The 17,995-nt window shown below is 41.4% G+C and overlaps 1 protein-coding gene across 1 annotated transcript; it reads right to left on the minus strand.

The window, feature by feature from the left end:
* Positions 1-851: 851 nt before the first annotated feature.
* On the minus strand, positions 852-13,000 carry stx7l (syntaxin 7-like). Its single transcript, XM_056294713.1, has 10 exons — positions 12,951-13,000; positions 11,479-11,572; positions 10,458-10,527; positions 8,804-8,894; positions 8,430-8,567; positions 5,750-5,796; positions 5,122-5,212; positions 4,714-4,786; positions 3,026-3,108; positions 852-2,358 (listed from the first exon to the last, which is right to left on the minus strand). Exons 2-10 carry the CDS (start codon positions 11,561-11,563, stop codon positions 2,263-2,265), a joined length of 774 nt encoding a protein of 257 aa, XP_056150688.1. The 5' UTR covers positions 11,564-11,572; positions 12,951-13,000; the 3' UTR covers positions 852-2,262.
* Positions 13,001-17,995: the final 4,995 nt, after the last annotated feature.

A 17,995-nucleotide genomic window follows, 5' to 3' on the forward strand; every position in this document is an offset into this window, starting at 1 on the left:
TGCTATGTGACTTCCACCTCCTGGTCAGAGCCAGACGCTCCCCCATCGAATGACGTATACCAGGTGACCATCAGCCAACTCGGTGATCTCATCTTACTCAGTGGTGTCTAACCAAAAAAAGACCTCATGGGTTTGTGCTTCTAGCTTTTTTATTTAGGTCTGATCTTTATCAGACTAGATATACTATGTATCTGTCTAAACAAATGGTCCAACACCATTCAATCCACCACCACTTCGCCCTAATTTTTTCCCCAAATAGGCCTATTTTCAAAGCCTTTGTGTTTTTGAGGCTGTCTAAATAGAAAAAAACTGACATGCAATCTGATTTGTGGCCCTGAAGTCACACACTGACGAAGGCCGGTTGGCGGAAAACATTTTGTGTTTTGCCAGACAGATGATATAGTAACTCTATTGACTGATATATTTCTGAGTGCAGCTCTCTCTTCTTTATTTGGCTCTGAAGGCTATCCATGTTTAGACAGTTATGTGAATAACAAATTTGTCCAACAAAAAATGTTTGGTACGTCAAGAGACTTTCTGCCCTTCCTTTGCCCTCAGTAACGCAGCAAAACCTTCAAACCATTCAAACCACTGGTCACATGTTGTGTATTCAGTTTGTCAACACTCAAGTACCTTGGGATGTGAAATTTGTTTTCCGTTGTTAGAACGACATGCACATGCATTTGAGGACTTTTTGCATGTGCATTACTGTGTGTGCATTGCAGTGCATACATATATAATGTGAAATGTGTGAGAACTCAAATAGTGAAAGCAATTTTGACTCGAAGTGGCTAAAAAAAAAATCAGATCACTTGCATTCAAAGTAGAAACGACTCTTCACTACAGTTTGAATTCCTTCACTTTATTCAGATAGGCAGCTTAAAATAACCATCTTAAAAATACAGGTCATTCTGTCACACCTGTTTGGGCCACCAGTTGGGTTGACAGTTGACACACAACACCAGAAGGATTCAGATAGTGTTATCACAGAAAAATAGGATAAATTGGTTTTGTGACACTTAAAACGTCCTACCTATTATTGTATCGTTCGATGTGGCACCTGAAACTCATCCCCCACCAAAGGAGGCCAAAACAAACCATTAAAATGACAAATACCATTTGATCCTGGTCAGCAGTTATTTTCATACTCAGCAGAAATTAGCTGGTAACTCGCTTCATTGAACAGGTTTAAATGCAATCAATCCATTTTATAGTTAAAAAGCCGAACAATTTGTGCAAACAAAAGGGCAAACTACCCCTAAAGTCCAACCACAAATTCCATCCGAATAAGTGGAATGTTTGGCAAATACAACTATTGAGTGTGACATATAGTCCTAACATTTGATTTGGACTCACTATCTGTATATTATCATTCGTATTACAAAGGAAGATCCACTGGCAGAAAATCCAAATAATCTCAGGCAGTGAATTTTCTTCACACTAACTAAAAATGTGGCACAATAGTTGCCATATCAGATGCAGTAAGAGATCAAATATGAGTGGATGCTCCACCTATGACACACATTGCAGTTTGAATTACATTATACATATTACAGTTATTCAACCCTAGCCTAGCCTAGCCTAGCCTGACCTGGCCTAGCCTAGCCTGACCTGGCCTGGCTACTTGCTCGTCTTATGCTTTGAAAGAGCTAGCTGATGTTGGCAGTAAATTATGTACCAATGTCCCCCCACAACAAATAACATCATCATGGCGAGACTCTGGACATTCTGGCCAGCAAGCAAAGAAACACCAGATACTGAGCAGCAACCACAGGGGAGGTCTGTGTAGCCAACATGGCTGAAAACTGCCACGGGTAAGACAAGATCCTGCTCAAGTGAAGTATTTACATGCTCTCCTGTCACTTTGCATCACGCCACATCTGAATGTCATTTTAAGTACATGTGAAAAAACTACTTAAAATCATTTGCGAAAACAAGAGATGAGCTACAAGCACTCGATAATTTCATGGAAAGTAAAAGAATGCAGATCTTTACATTTTGATTATATGCTGGAAAAACGAAGAAGAATGAAAAAGTTAAATGTGTACTGCGGGTTCAGATTATTTCAAGTGAGGAGTGTTTTTAAAATGACAGTTAAAAAAACAAAAAACTGAGCTGACAGACGGACAAAAAAAAGAAAAGAAAGACAGATAAAAAGTGATCTGTGCATGTCCTTCCCATTTGATGCAACTGAGTCATTTGATGTATAACAGCTCTCCAGATGGAGACGAGTCAGCAGAAGACAAGTATAGAAAGAGATCCTCATGCTTTGATGGACCCCCAGATGATGAGTCCTACGACGACGCCGAGTACAGCCAACACAATCATCAGGATGCACATCTTCTTACGGGAGCTCCGCTGGGACAAAAATGAACACAACAGGTTTTTTGTTTGATTTCTCAGTTATTATTTCTTGTATTTTGTGATCACCCATCCTCCTTCACTATCTTTGGATAAAAGATTTTAAAAATAAAAATAATATAAATGAAAAATAAGAGATAAATAAAATCAAAGACAAATAAAGAAATAAAATAAAAATAAGATAAAATATAAATATAAAAAATATAAAAATAAAATAAATACATAAATATTTATAAAATATATAAAAAACATATAAAAATATAATAAAATTATGAAAAAATAAAAAAGATTTTTGGATAAAAGATCTGGATTTTCCATCTTTGGATAAAAGTGTCTGCTAAATGAAACTGTAACATTGTAACACTAACATCTCCAATGCATTCAGGACTCAAAGCCTTGGAAACACACACACACACACACACACACACACAAGCAAGTGCAGCCAATCACTAGATGCTTACTCAGCGATTTAATTGGAGCAGATTTATATTGTCTGTTGGGCGGGCATATCCAATTAACTGCCCCCCTTATATTTCTGCAGCCAGTGTGAGGATCTGAATCAGCACGTGATCTCACTTCTCTGATTATAAGTCTGCTGACAAATTTAAAATTTTCCCCATTCCTGTTTTCTCCTCTCTTTTATCTTTCTTTTTTTTTTTTTTACCTGGTAGTCCGCTGCGCGTGCCAGCTGCTGAGTGGCATTCTGCACATTAACGTCAGCATGCTCCACGTTGGCTTCTATACTGTCTACAAAACACAGACACAGCATACACAAGCTTTTACTATGACACCGGTGCAGATGGGTGAGCAGAAGTCAACGTAAGTGATCTCACATCCCTCTTTATCAGATGGGTACATGGATGAAGTGGTGTATATATAGACACGTTAGTTTCAGTAAAGGCCGACAGATGGTAAACGGTGTACATGCACTGCTTAGAGCAACCACCCAAGCATATCTCCCTGGTATATTAAGGAGCATATGGGTCTTTCATTTGCTCTGTTTGTGTAAATTTTTCCTATTTGCGAAACATTCAGAGAGCTTCTGGTTGATATTTTCCCTCTAGTCATTACAAGAGCAGAGATAGCTTTTGTGCATCGTGTTCAGAGTCGTTAGTACTGGCTGAGCATCTGCAGCACTTGTAGTTCTCAACAATCATCTCCCCATTGTAAACCCTCATTTTCAGGTCAAAAATGTAATGAGTTAGTCTTTGTGCAGCAGAAGATAACTTTTTAGACCGGCGATAATCAACCTCAATGACTTACGACTTCCAGTAAAAAAATAAAATTTAAAAAAAGCCTGTATGCGAGTTGCCAGCACAACCCTGCAGAACTGCCAACATTGACACCGAATGCTGATTTTCACCCCTATGATTTCAGATTAGTGCTCTTAAATGATTATTTGAAGCATAATGATTCATAAACATTCATGCATGCATTATTTCTTAAAAGAAAGCATTTGTCACAAAGGCTAAAAAGCCTTTATTCATTACAAATTGTTTTTCAGTTCTGACAAATTATGTTGTTGTGATACCACAAAACATTCTTGAAACCCTTTGGGCTCATAAGTTTCTCGCTGTGAAGTACAATTTGCTCACCAGTCCCTCAGTGGAAATTCAAAAACAGAAAATTAAAAAGTTGTTGGTATGTGTATATAATATCTACTACTTTTGGCTGCTCCCATTAGGGGTCACCACAGCGGATCATCTATTTCCATTTCTTCCTGTCCTCTGCATCTTCCTCTGTCCTACCAGCCACCTCCATGTCTTCTCTCACCACATCCATAAACCTCCTCTTTGGTCTTCTACTTTTCCTCTTCCCTGGCAGCTCCATATTCAGCATCCTTCTCCCAATATACCCAGCTCTCTCCTCCACACATGTCCAAGCCATCTCAATCTTGCCTCTCTTGCTTCGTCTTCAAACCGTCCAACCTGAGCTGTCCCTCTAATATACTCATTCCTAATCTTGTCCTTCTTCGTCACTCCCAATGAAGATCTTAGCATCTTCAACTCTGCCACCTCCAGCTCCGCCTCCTGTCTTTTCATCAGTGCCACTGTCTCCAAACCATATAACATAGCTGGTCTCACTACCATCTTGTAAACCTTCCCTTTTACTTTTGCTGGTACCCTTCTGTCGCAAATCACTCCTGATACTCTTCTCCACCCATTCCACCCTGCCTGCACTCTCTTCTTCACTCCCCGTTACTTTGGACAGTTGACCCCAAGTATTTAAACTCATACACTTTCGTCACCTCTACTCCTTGCATCCTCACCATGTGTATATAATATAGACAGGTAAATATCAAACAGACAGATAGGTTATGTATGGCAACAGGTGAAGTGTTTGTGCGCTCACCTATCATGTCCCCCTGCTCATGGACCATCATTCCTAGGTCCTTGAAGATGTCATTGATGTCTGTGATGTCGGACTGATAAGCCAAAAAGGAAAACAAAAGATCTTATCTACAAGGGGTCATTTAAGATATCATTGATGTAAATGATGTCAAAATGTAAGAAAAATAGCAAAATTATTTTTCATTTATTAAGGGTCCTCTAGTCTAGACCGTCACCCATATCTGTGATGTCAAACTGTATGGAAAATCAGATGGCATATTACATATCATTGATTATTAGTGATGTCTTTACCATACTGACAAAAATAAAGTTGACAGTTTGTGTACAGTGTATCCTGTACAAAAATTGACCCAGATCTGTGAATATGGATGTATGATATAATGATGATGATGATGCATGTCATTTGCACCTCTAGTTGCCTGATGGCAGACTCTCTCTCCTGGATCAGCATCAGGTCCTCTTCAGTGATGGCCTCAGTCTGTGCCTGCATTTGGGATTCACTGGGACAATGGAAACATGCAGTCAGTCAAAATATCACCAACATACTAATAAGAATGAGAAAGGACCCTTTTAATGACCAGAATGTAAATATGTAAGGCTAAAAATCATAGTAATGATGACGGTCTGCTATGGTGATGGTTTTTCAGTTAGTGTTAGAAACCATAGAGGGAAAAAAAGAACAAAAATGTGATTAAGAATTTCCTGGATGGCATGTCAGCTGATGCTTATGAAGGTATTAAAGTGGATGTTTTCATAGAGCTTGTATTCATTAGTATCAATTTCTGAAAATGTCTAATAAAAAAATAGAAAAAAAAAATTCGCCAATGAAACAAATGATTGTACCATAATTATTACTTGATGGGCTGAAGGCAAAGAAATCTGGTTCTAAACTCTTACCTCTGATATATAACATCTTTAGGGTTATATAAATACCAATGCTACTTCAAATTGCCCTTACTACTACTATTATTTCTACCACTATTAATTCTACTGATGATGATGTTGATGATGTTAAACACCAGAAAAAAACAACCTACCTTTGTAGAGGCAACCCTTGTCCATGGCTGTCTTCAGGCTGGCCTGTCTGTTGAAAAGACATGATAGCATTTCAGAAGTCCGAGTGAAGAACAGCAATACTTAAAAAGTCATTCTGTGCTGGTGCAACATGGTTGTCCAGTGGTTAGCACTGTTGCCTCACAGCAAGAAGGTACTGGGTTTGAACCCCAGGCACTCCCAGGTCTTTTCTGTGTGGTGTTTGCATGTTCTCTCCATGTCTGCATGGGTTTTCTCCGGGTGCTCCGGTTTCCTCCCACCATCAAAAAGACATGCATGTTAGGGTTAATACTCCTGCCTGTGCCTCTAAGCAAGGCAATGGAAAGAAGAACTGGAGTTGGTCCCCGGGTGCTGCATGTCAGCTGCCCACTGCTACCAGCATGTGTTGGGATGGTTTAAATGCAGAGGATGAATTTCCCCACAGGGAGTAATAAAAGTACATCTTATCTTACGCAAAAAACATACAATATACAAATGGTACAAGGTGTTGTAATGCTCACATGCCCCTAACCAGCGTGTACAACCAGGTGTATATCAGAATTGCCAAAACGCCCGTTGATAACCAGCGGGTTATAAACATCTAGCTGTGTCGCAAAAGAAGTGTAACAAGGTGCTGCTGTAGGATGAAATCAACCTCCAAAGTAAAGTTTACTCTGTAAACCTTCAGCTCAAAGTAAGTCCTCCCACAATAACCTCCAGACTACCCATTTATCAAGCAAATCTGTTAATGTCACAACAAACCCACAAAGAATATCACATAACTAAAAAAAAACAACTTGTTTTTGAGTTAGTTTAGAAGTGTCAGAGTTATATGATTGATTAATCGTAAACCTCTCATGTAGTTACTTCCCATCTGGTTGTTGTCTCTGGTATTCACTTCAAAGTATTTTTTACTGACTCACCACCCATGGGTCCCCCCCTATAGCCGGAGCCCTTACAAATATTCAGGCTCAACAACACGCTCACACAGGACAGGCACACTGCAAAATATGGCAGGCAAACAGCCAGTCTAAAGCACAAAACAACAACATAGCTCAAGGCAGCTGCCAGGTAGGTTACACTGTGTATGAGTCACAACCGAAGGTAAATAGGCCAATTCTTGATAACTATCTATGACCTTTATGCTTGGCTTAATACTAAAACCAGTGGTCCACTCTAAACAACTTGCTATTACTGTTATGTTTAAATGGGGGAACACTTGAATATAGTGTGCTTCTGTGGACGTAGGGCCATAGCCAGATATGGCCCTACATCCACAGGAGAAAGCCATTGTTGCATATCGTAGCTGTAACCTGCACTGTTCTACCTCTTTCGCACCTGACATAGTGCGAGAGTCCCCTAAATTCATAATCTTTGATAGCCACGGCAGCATAACCATATTACTTGGCATGTCATTTTATGCAAAATGATACTCGTATCCTAACTTTAACTTCCTCTGTGGGACAGGCCCCAGAATGGAGACAAGGGGCTGTGTCTGACACCACATACACAACACACTTACTGTGATGTAAAATGAGTATTAAACATGTTAACACTAAGTAGTGTACTGATGTCATGTATACAAGAAGTGCTGGGATGCATACTACATTAGCAAGAATTTCTGAGTTTGCAGCCGATGTCCCATAATGTATTGTGGTCGCATAGCGTCAAACAAATGTGGCTCTGTCCATTTATACATTTAAGTGCTTTATTATTTACAGATTAACCATTTAAATAAACTTCATTTACTGCATATGAATTATTCTGTAGGTGTATCTGTGTGTGATCTATATGCATCCAAGTCGTTTTCTCAGAGTCTGAGTATGATTGTGAGGAATCACTTGTCATAGAACTCGACTGAATGAGAGGTGGGAGATAGTAAACCACATGGCTTGCAAGTAGTATTTACCTCAGCTATGCCATTGAATCAGGTTGCCTTCGCTGTCTTCTTGCATTATTTGCCACTGATACAGTTTGATAAAGGAGACAGTTCAAACAAAGGCGATTTTTGCAAGAGGGATGAAAAGGCCATCTGGAGGGATGATGTTCCTTTTGAATATACTGCAGTCTTTTTTTTATAATCTACGGTTTAATTACTCCTTGAGTATGTAGTTAGCAGTATACTAGTACAAAATGTAGTTTTAGGCACAGTCAAGTTTTTTTTGTAGTCCTTATTTATTTCTGCCGGCAGGGGGCGACAACACACAATATGCCTCCGGATATAATACCAGGCTTTGCACTTCATGAATATCTTGAAGTTGAAGAGTAATATGGCTCCATTTAGAGGTACAAATTATACTAAACAAACAAATTGTATGATTTGTTTGCCTTATATGTTTAACTTGTTTGCTTTTTACTGATACATTGCAAATAAGAGCGTTTACTCATCCATCCATCCATTATCCAACCCGCTTATCCTGCTCTCAGGGTCGCGGGATGCTGGAGCCTATCCCAGCAGTCACTGGGCTCAGTGATAATAAAAAAAAAATGTTTTGATTATTGTTTAATGTTATCTTGTATCTTCATCGGCTGCTCACCCACTGAAGTCTTCCTATCGTTGGTTTGACTCCATCATTGTCATTTACTCGTTGGCGTCTTTTGACAACATCGTTTAATCATTCATGTGCCTTGTCACATCCAGGGCTAAGAAGGTTCTGATATAGTAACTCATCGTTCGGTACTCACCGATACTCTGGAGCTGGCTCTGACTCTGGCAACAAACTCTCTTTCTCTGTCAGCCACTTGACGCTGAGTCTTCTGGAAGCTGTTAAGGGCACTGGAGAAATCATTCACCAGACGCTCTTTCTGTAGCTTTCTCTGCCGCTAACACACACATGCACAGCGCACACACACACACCCACACACACCAAATCTTTGAATGGTTTGTGTTTAGCAGGTTAAGACATGGACTTGGGTCAGTAATTATACCTAACCAGTTCAGGTACAAAGTAAACACTACCATGATGCTCTGACCGGTTTTCTATGCAGGGAACTCAGATTTAAGCTTTTTTTCCCTGAAATAGTAGCTATGAAGGGGTTACTAAAGGGTGTTGTGATACCTGATCAGGACCAACGGGCAATGAGCTGAACGCCTTGATCAATCGGTCTGTCTCCTTGGCCAGCTGGTTACCCTGCTGCTGTTTCTGTTGCCTGCAAACCACAGACAGAATAACTTCACCCTAAAATACAGCTACAATCTGAATCGAAACTGGTGAGGCACAAAAAAACTGCAGTCATTAACAGAGAAATGGATATAAATAGACCCGAACACATACACACACACACACACACACACACACACACACACACACACACACACACACACTGTGTGTATGTACGTAGTTTTGGTTCAAGTTTCACTTTTTTGACATCACTATACTGAAAAATTTAATCATTTTCTTGAAGCTTGCTCCTTCTCCAAACTGAGACACGCAGTATGGATAGGACTAATAACGTTATATATGCGGCAGGAAAACACACTGCACTTTGGGGGGATGGCAGTGACGGCAGGAATCTAGCACACCAAATTTGTTACTACTCTTATTGCCCAATGTCTGGACTGCTACCGTGTTTTCAGCAGGGTACCTGTCATCATAATGTTTGCATGGATATTAAAACAGGCTGTCTGTTCCATAATGTGGCGGTTGTGACTCGCCTGCAGCATCACTGCATGTTGAGACAAAACTGACTGACAGGCTCATGATGGGGCGGGGTTTTGAACACGGTAATTAATCACCCAAGCTGTCAATATCACGTCATCAGAAATCTCTTTGTCTGTCAACAGCATCAGCACAGCAAGTCAGCCTACAATAAAACTTGATAGCTAAAATGACAAAGTTCAAGATGCGTGATCTCCAAAAGGACTCCTGTAAAGTCACATGTTGTGTAATGCCAAATGATTCCCAGTGTTTGAAACAATAAGGGAATTAAAAAACAGCAATTCTTTCAGATAGTTGTTACTGCTGACTCTTGTAACATATGGATGACCGAAGTGAGTTTCCTGCCGTGATATCTGCCATTCAAGGTACATGTCGCTCATCTCATCATCAGCCGCTTCCCCGTGGTCAGGTCGCGGTGGCAGCAAGCTAAGTAGGGCAACACCCTTCAGCTCCTCCTGGGGGATCCCAAGGCGTTCCCAGGCCAGACTAGACATTTAATCCCTCCAGTGAGTTCTGGGTCTACCCCGGGGCCTCCCCCCAGTTGGACGTGCCCAGAAAACCTCCAAAGGAAGGCGCCCACGTGGCATCTTAATCAGATGCCCAAACCACCTCAACTGGCTCCTTTCAACGCGAAGGAGCAGCGGCTCTACTCCGAGCTTCCTCTGGATGTCCGAGCTCCTCACCCTATCTCTAAGGCTGAGACCAGACACCCTACGGAGGAAACTCATTTCAGCCACTTGTATCCGTGATCTCACCCTTTCGTCACTACCCAAAGCTCATGACCATAGGTGAGGGTTGGAACGAAGATTGACTGGTAATTTGAGAGCTTTGCCTTCCGGCTCAGCTCCCTCTTGTTCATGCCTCGTGCCTCTCCCACGTTCAAGGCACACATTTGCTATATTAATTCTAACAGATCCTTGTGTACTTTTCGAAAAGTTCTAGACAATTTAACTTAATCATCATGATTATTATTATCATCACCATTATTGATTTTATTGCCATAGCAACTGATTGGTCCTCGCCCCATGCCCCTACACGGAGCCCTGTAACTCACAGTGTCTGTCGTAGCTGGCTGCTGTCCTGCTCCGTTCCCAGATGAGACACTCCTCTCTGCAGCTCTGACGCTGGGGAGAGAGGACAGAGAAACAAAAATAACGCGTGCACAGAAATCTTGCAGACGCTGCTCGGTAAGAATTGAAAATACAACATTGTGACAAGTCTTGCATATGTGTATTGCTATCTTTGTACGTGTGTGTTTGTGTGTGTCAGCATACGAGAGTGTATGTGCATTTATTTGTGTCACATCAGTCCGGTCTTGTGGATAATGGAGTTGGTGCTCTGTGTGCTCTTGTCTCCTACGAATGCAACTTTTGAATACTATATGGTAGAGTCTGCTCTGGACTGTAAAGACAGGAGCAAACATCATTAACATGGAACTACCTCAACTTCACAATATTTACACCACTCGCCGCAAAAGGAAAGCCCAAAACATCATTAAGGACACCAGCCACCCCGCTCATCTTCTGTTCTCTTCCATCTAAAAAACGTTACCAGAGCATCAAATCACACCCCACCTGTCTCAGTAATAGTTTCTTTCCACAGGCAGTCAGGCTGATGCACAGGTGATGCACCCATATGCACCTTACATTGTTGTGTTATCGTGTTATTCTACATTGTGTATATAATGTATGAATTCATATACCATGAACATGATAATGAAGTTGAACTTGGTAGAGTCCAGCTGCAGCATATATAGATATTAACACTTTATGATTGTTGATTCCTGTCTTTCTTTATACTCTACAGAAACACACCTATAACTCCCCAATTCCTTACTTTTTTGCAAATGAGATATTTCAGTAATCTTGATCAAAACAGTGAACTAAATACTTTTCACATTGATGATGTTAGTTATTTTTACTAGTATGCCCCCTTTTTGAGAGTGTTGTGTGCATGTCTTTGGGCCTGTATGCATCCCACCAAAACAAATCTCTTAAGGTGTGTGTGTGTGTGTGTGTGTGTGTGTGTGTGTGTGTGTGTGTGTGTGTGTGTGTGTGTGTGTGTGTGTGTATTACTCAGTAGTGTAATCTTGTGGATGTTGGAGCCGATGTTTTGAGCCAGAACACTCGGCTCTTCTGGGATTCCAGCCTGATAGGCCATTGTGGAAATCTATAAAACACACACACCAAAACACTGTTAGTTGATTTGTTAACAAATCAGTTAGAAAGCTCGGGCCCCTGTTGAGTTCCTCCTTTTTGATTCCGCTGTGGAGATGGAAATAGCCAGACAATTTTTTTTAGATATTTGGCGTGGCCATCTCTCTCACAGCCAGTAAGCTAGAACGCAGATTAACCTCGTGGTTAACAGGATTCGACACTGTGACTGGACCGCTCTTCTCTCACTCATTCTGTGTTGTTGTCATTTAGGCTTAATCAAACAGATACCAATCACCTTTTCAGTCACTTGTTCCATCAGCCAGCAATCCATGTTGTAAGAAACCAAGAGGCCAGTTCCCTTAGAAATAAGATGTGTATTTTTATTTGACCTTTGTTGTTCTTGCAAAAGGTATGATTGACAACAGTATGTGTTAGCCTCATTGCATACTTAATACTTTTACAAAATTGACAATAAGATTTTTTATGTGTACTTTAAATAAAATGTTGACTTAATATAGTCGCATACTTTATGTACTTATTACTACATCTTTAGTCCCCCAAAGTTAGTATACTTTTTGAATTTTTAAAAGTAAACATTTCCAAAACAAGTAATGAGTTCACTGTTGCTAACACCTATTGAAGATGTAGCCTGCAGTTTTTTTTTTTTGTAATGATATTTTTGACAGACATATGCAACCACCGAGCATGACAGAGACCTGAACCCCCGGATGCAGATGTTTGTTTTTATTTTTTGGCATTTGAATTTATGAAGATGGACTTCCTGAGTTGATCATAAGAATATTAAAATAAATATCACTTCCAACGTTTAAACGATCCAAGCAGAGGTATTACTCACGATTAAAGGATATCCTCCTTATTGTAAAGCTGCATAGTTGAATTTCATAGCTTTAAATCAGGACTTGGACATTCAAACCCCTCTCTACCCCTCTCACTTTCTCTACCCCTCTCTCTCTCTCTCTCTCTCTCTCTCTCTCTCTCTCTCTCTCTCAACCTCTCACTGTCTTTGTACCTCTCTGCCCTTCTCTCACTACCTCTCTCTCTGTCCCTCTCTCTTTCCAAATGCGGAAATCCCGAAACGCTTTATTTTGACAAGGAGGATAAACAGGTCACCTTTAAGCACTTTCACTTTTCAAAAACACCGATGTCGTGTCCAAATAACGCATTTATTATCTCTTCGTTGCGAACAAACCAGGGAGGTGCAGAGATCGGAGCAGAGCAACACATTTGGAAACTTTCTCGTTGGGTTATAACATTAACCACCTCATGCTCTCCTACCGAACCACACATAACCGAACCGGGTCGTGCACCCTCACTGCTCATCTATGTCAATAGTAAGCAAATGCTGAAATTGTTTGTTATTTCGAGTTTACCTTCTGGAGACGTGCAGCCGCGATACGTTTCCTGGTTCTCCGTCGCCCCACTGTCACGTGACGTCTTCAAATCCAAAAAAAAAACGGACTAAGTCAAATCCTAGTTTATGGCTGGACCGTGTATGGGCAATGTTCTATGGCCAATTTGTTACAGGGATGGTCAGCGGCAATGTCGGTAATGTGAATTCCTGGATTGTTTATCCGCAATTTTCTGCAGTGGTCTCATTAATATTTGTTGTTAAAGTGTACTAAATAGCATATCACATGACATGTTTAAGCTACGTCCGAGTTGAAAATAAATAAATAAATGCAGTTGCAATAACAGTAGCTTTAACTCATATCTTGGGATGTTTGATTTGAAAGATCATTTAATTGCAAGTGTTCCTATTGTAATTATCTGTTGACACCCCCTCCTCTTTCATCTGTTTCTATCTGCGAATGTTTCGTTTTTTTTTAAGATTCACTCTGTATTGACAGGCGAATTAACAACGAATGGACTGCGGTCGCTGATAGCGTCATGAATTGCGCATCACTTGCAAACTATCTACCCCGTCTCATGGTCCGATTCACAAGAGATGCTGCGCCAATGATACTGTAGAGACCTGTACTGTTGGGAGTGCTGATTCCCCCTGCTCTCTGCCAATCACGGGAATGTTTGTTATGTCGGTTAGTGTGCGTGTCTGTGGTTGGTGGAGCGGGGGAAGGGGCTGGCCCGCTGGTTACTGATTGGTTTCGTTGTTTTTTGTTTGGGGAGCGATTTCGGCAAGATGGCGGACCGAGGGGCTGCACATGGTCTAAGCGTGTGTAGAAAAGCTCCTCTAAAGTTGATATTTAGGCAGGTTACCCCCCACTAACCACTCGAAAATATCAGTGTGACCATGTCATGCAAAAATAATAAGGGAAAAAGCGAGCAGGAAGCGCAAAAAAAAACGCGTGCAGAACATCCTAGACACATATCCCCGTCGGAGCATGGGTATATGCTCAAGCTATGGAGTGCGAAGCAAGCAGCAGCAAACGGAATCTCGAACACATGAATGATTCCCCACCCGCCACACCGTCCAAAGGAGCCCGCGCTCGGAAACTGACGAGCCCCCATCCTCCGCGAACACGGGCTCTTTCTAGGACCTTTGACAGTATGCTGGCTAGAGCTATAGGCCTGTAGTTATCTAGGCTTCATACTGTAGCGAATTCGGGGGCAGTCTGGAAGACCGTCGCCACAGCCGGGGCGCGAACCCATGTCTCCCGCTCCGCAAGCAGGCCTATAGCTCTAACCAGCATACTGTCAAAAGTCCTAGAAAGAATCCTGCTGGATAGAGTGCATGAATTTATCAACTCCACGGATAACCAGTTTGGTTTTAAAGCTAAGCATGGCACTGACTCATGTATATATTCCTTAAAGGAAATTGTAAACAAATACAGAGGCCAAAACTCATCGGTTCTTATGTGTTTTGTTGATGCTTCTAAAGCTTTCGGTCGTGTTACTCATAGAAAGTTGTTTGTTAAATTGAGTCAAAGAGGGGTGCCCAAATACAGTGTGAGAATTCAGGCTTATTGGTATGCCCACCAGACTATGCAAGTGAAATGGGGTTATAGCATTTCAGCCCCATTTGGGGTTAGCAATGGTGTTAGACAAGGGGGGGTTCTGTCTCCAGTTCTCTGCAATTTATATATTGATGATTTGTCCAAGCAGTTGAAAGCCTGTAACCCTGGGTGCATGATTGGTAATACCCTGGTGAACCATATTATGTATGCAGATTACCTTGTCATTCTTAGTCCCTGTAGCGCTGGTCTCCAGCAGCTCCTTGATATACGTATGTCTGTGTATGGTGTGGAGCATGATATCAAATACAATGCTAGTAAGAGTGTTGTCATGATCTGCAGAATCAAAGAGGTCAATCATCTAAAATTTCCTGATTTTAAATTGTCTGATAATAATCTTGGGGTATGTAATAAGGTGAAATATCTTGGACGTTAAATTACTGAACAAATGATAGATGATGATATTTATAGGCAATGCTGCATGATGTATGCGCAAGCAAACACACTCTCATGCAAGTTTGGTATGTGTTCAGTTAGTGTGAAGATGTCTCTGTTCAGAGCATATTGTACAACACTCTGTACTGCACACCTGTAGTCAAACTACGAAAAACCAAGCGTACAGAGGCTTCAAGTACCTTATAATGATACAATGAGAATACTGCTAAGAAGACCTAGATGGTGTAGTGCAAGGGAAATGTTTGTGGCTGCAGGAATCAATACCTTTCAGGCTCTTCTAAGAAATCTCATGTATAAATTTATTTGCCGGCTCAATGACTCTGATAATGTAATCATCAGAAGTTTAACTAATATAAGATAGATAGCAGTGGGACCACTGGTATAGCTGCCTTCTTATAAGACACTGATTTGTTCCATTTATGTTATTTATTGTGTTTACTGTTTGTATTGTCTAGGGTTTGTCTTTTACCTATTTGTCTTTGTCTGTTATGGACCCTGAGTCTGCAATAAAGTTTTGAATTGAACTGAATTGAACTGAATACAGCTGCTCGGAAAAATCGCCCCAGAATAATGGATGAGTACGTGGACACAGTCCATCGGCTTGAAAGACATGAGGAAAACAGAACCCGCCAGGGGATCATCCAGTTTACTAAACGTCAACACAGGGATGGCATTTGGAAGATGACCAAGGAGTCTGCAAGGATGCCGGGATCCATTTCACTGAAGGTTTGACCAGAGATACTAGCTGGAGAGGGAAGCCCTGTGGCCACGCATTGAGCAAGCGAGACAGGCAGGTGTAAAGGCAGACTTTCCTTGGCCTTTCGGATTCATAAACGGTCGGCGCATTTATTTAAATGCAAAGACTAGTTAGGACACAAGTTGAATGTGGGGGGGGGGGTATTTGAGTTTACATGTGGGACGACCCTTCACTTAACCTCTAAAAGTAAAAAAAAAAACAAGGTTAGGCTTAAGTTGCTGTTTTTTGTTATTTGTTATGGCTGGGTTCATCCAGCAGTTTTTACGTTGTTGTTATTCGCAAATCAAGCCTTTATTTCGTTAAACGCAAGGGGTCTGAAAGACGATGTGAAGCGAAAAGCTATTTTCTTGTTTTGTAAAGGGCAAAAGGCCCACTGCCCTTTTCTACAAGAGACTCACTCGTGACGCTGATGCCCCCTGCTGGTCAAACCAGTGGGGAGAGAAAATACTGTCCAGTCATGGCTCTCGCTGTTCTGTAGGTGTGGCCGTGTGTTTCAACCGATGTCCTGTCCTGGGAAGGTCGTCACGTTCAAAGCTGACGTGGACGGGCATTGGCTGGCTGTTGTGTTAAACGTGGAAGGTACATTCTGTATGTTGACTAATGTTCATGGATACGACAATGGTAACCAAAATAAGCTAGAAAATTAAAAACATCCACTTTCGTTTGGATTTTGAAATGAAAATGAAGTTGCTATTATGTTTTCATTCCTTTAATTTTTGTTACTCATAACAACAGAGCAACAAAGCAAAGATAATTTATAATTGCCTACACATTGCAATACATCATCTCAATGTGGTATTCACGTCACCTCAAGGGCCTCATGTATCGATCAATATACACACCCATGGGATTTTTTAGCCCTGAAGTTTGTCTCAGAGATCAATGTAGAACCTGGGTAACCCTGATTTTAGACACCGGTTGGCTGACACTGATGTCTTTGCAGGCCTGAGTGATTGCTCATTGCAAGAGGTAGACAATAGATGTTAGGAGGAAGGAATTACAAAAAAATCGTCATGCTTTGCTACTGCCTGTCAGACAAACCTAAGGGCTAAAAAAAACTCCATGGGTGTGTAAGAAATTTGCCCATAGTAATGATTGATACATGAGACCCCGGCTATGATCACCCAGCTGTTGAAATAGTTACTTGCAACAGTCGTTGGGCTTGCCTTATTTGGTATATGAGTGTGATCTTTTTTTTTTTAAACATACTCTAATGGTTTTGCATGAAGGCCTCATACAGGCCATTTATATGATGGAAATGATATTTAGCATGGCGTGTTGCATTGGGATGCGAGTTGCATTCAGATTGGAGCATCAGTGTGAGGGCTAGTTGTAGGCCCATGTCTATCTATGATCTATGGTGTAAGGCTTTTTTGGTTGGGTCTTAATTTTTCGGTAGTGTGTGTGTGTGTGTGTGTGTGTGTGTGTGTGTGTGTGTGTGTGTGTGTGTGTGTGTGTGTGTGTGTGTGTGTGTGTGTGTGTGTGTGTGGAGCCTGTACTTTAGCTATTAGGTCATGTAAATATATGGTTTTATGCCCATAGTAAACTTTACTTTTTTATGTGTAAAGTGGGAGGAGGGGGCGCTTCCAGTGTGGTCACCCTAGGGCACCACACTGTGTTAATCTGGGCCTGACTATTCCTCATCTGTCGCATTGTAAAAACCTGTACATAGAATTTGGCATCTGAAAAAAATGCAGCGTGAGCTGGTGTTCCTGTTCTGTCAACATCCATGTTATTTTTTGTTTATGAGCCATGCCTGTCAGATCACAGTAGACCGACTCTTGATTCCTGATGTGTGGCTTCTGTCTGTTTTCTGTTGTTTTTATTTTACTTCACTAGCACTGACACTTATCTTTTCCTTTACCCCTTTACTTCTCATCTTAATATTCCTAGATATGTAGATACTTAGATTCTCAGATTAGATGATTATTATTATGGATTATTTACCTTCACCGCTGGCTAGCAGAAATGCGAACAGGATAGCTGGGCAGTAAGTCTCTCCCTGCCAGTACATAGCCTCTCCAACAGCAAGCCCTATGTAGCGCCTCCTCGTGACGACGCACGGTAACTGGGTACACCTTGGACCCTGGCTGAACTACAAGGGACTCAGAGGAGGTCTGGCTCCTAGACGTGCGGTACGCAGGCCCACCGGTGTGTGGATATTCCCTGATGCCCACGAACCAGCCCCCCCCCAGCTATGGGTTAAATACTGCCACTGCCTAGTGGATACCTCGGGAGGGGAATAGGCTATGGGAGTAAACCCCTGCAGAAAATCAACGTCCACAGTGCTGTT

Source organism: Lampris incognitus, chromosome 15, assembly GCF_029633865.1.
Source record: "Lampris incognitus isolate fLamInc1 chromosome 15, fLamInc1.hap2, whole genome shotgun sequence".
NCBI classification, from domain to species: domain Eukaryota; kingdom Metazoa; phylum Chordata; class Actinopteri; order Lampriformes; family Lampridae; genus Lampris; species Lampris incognitus.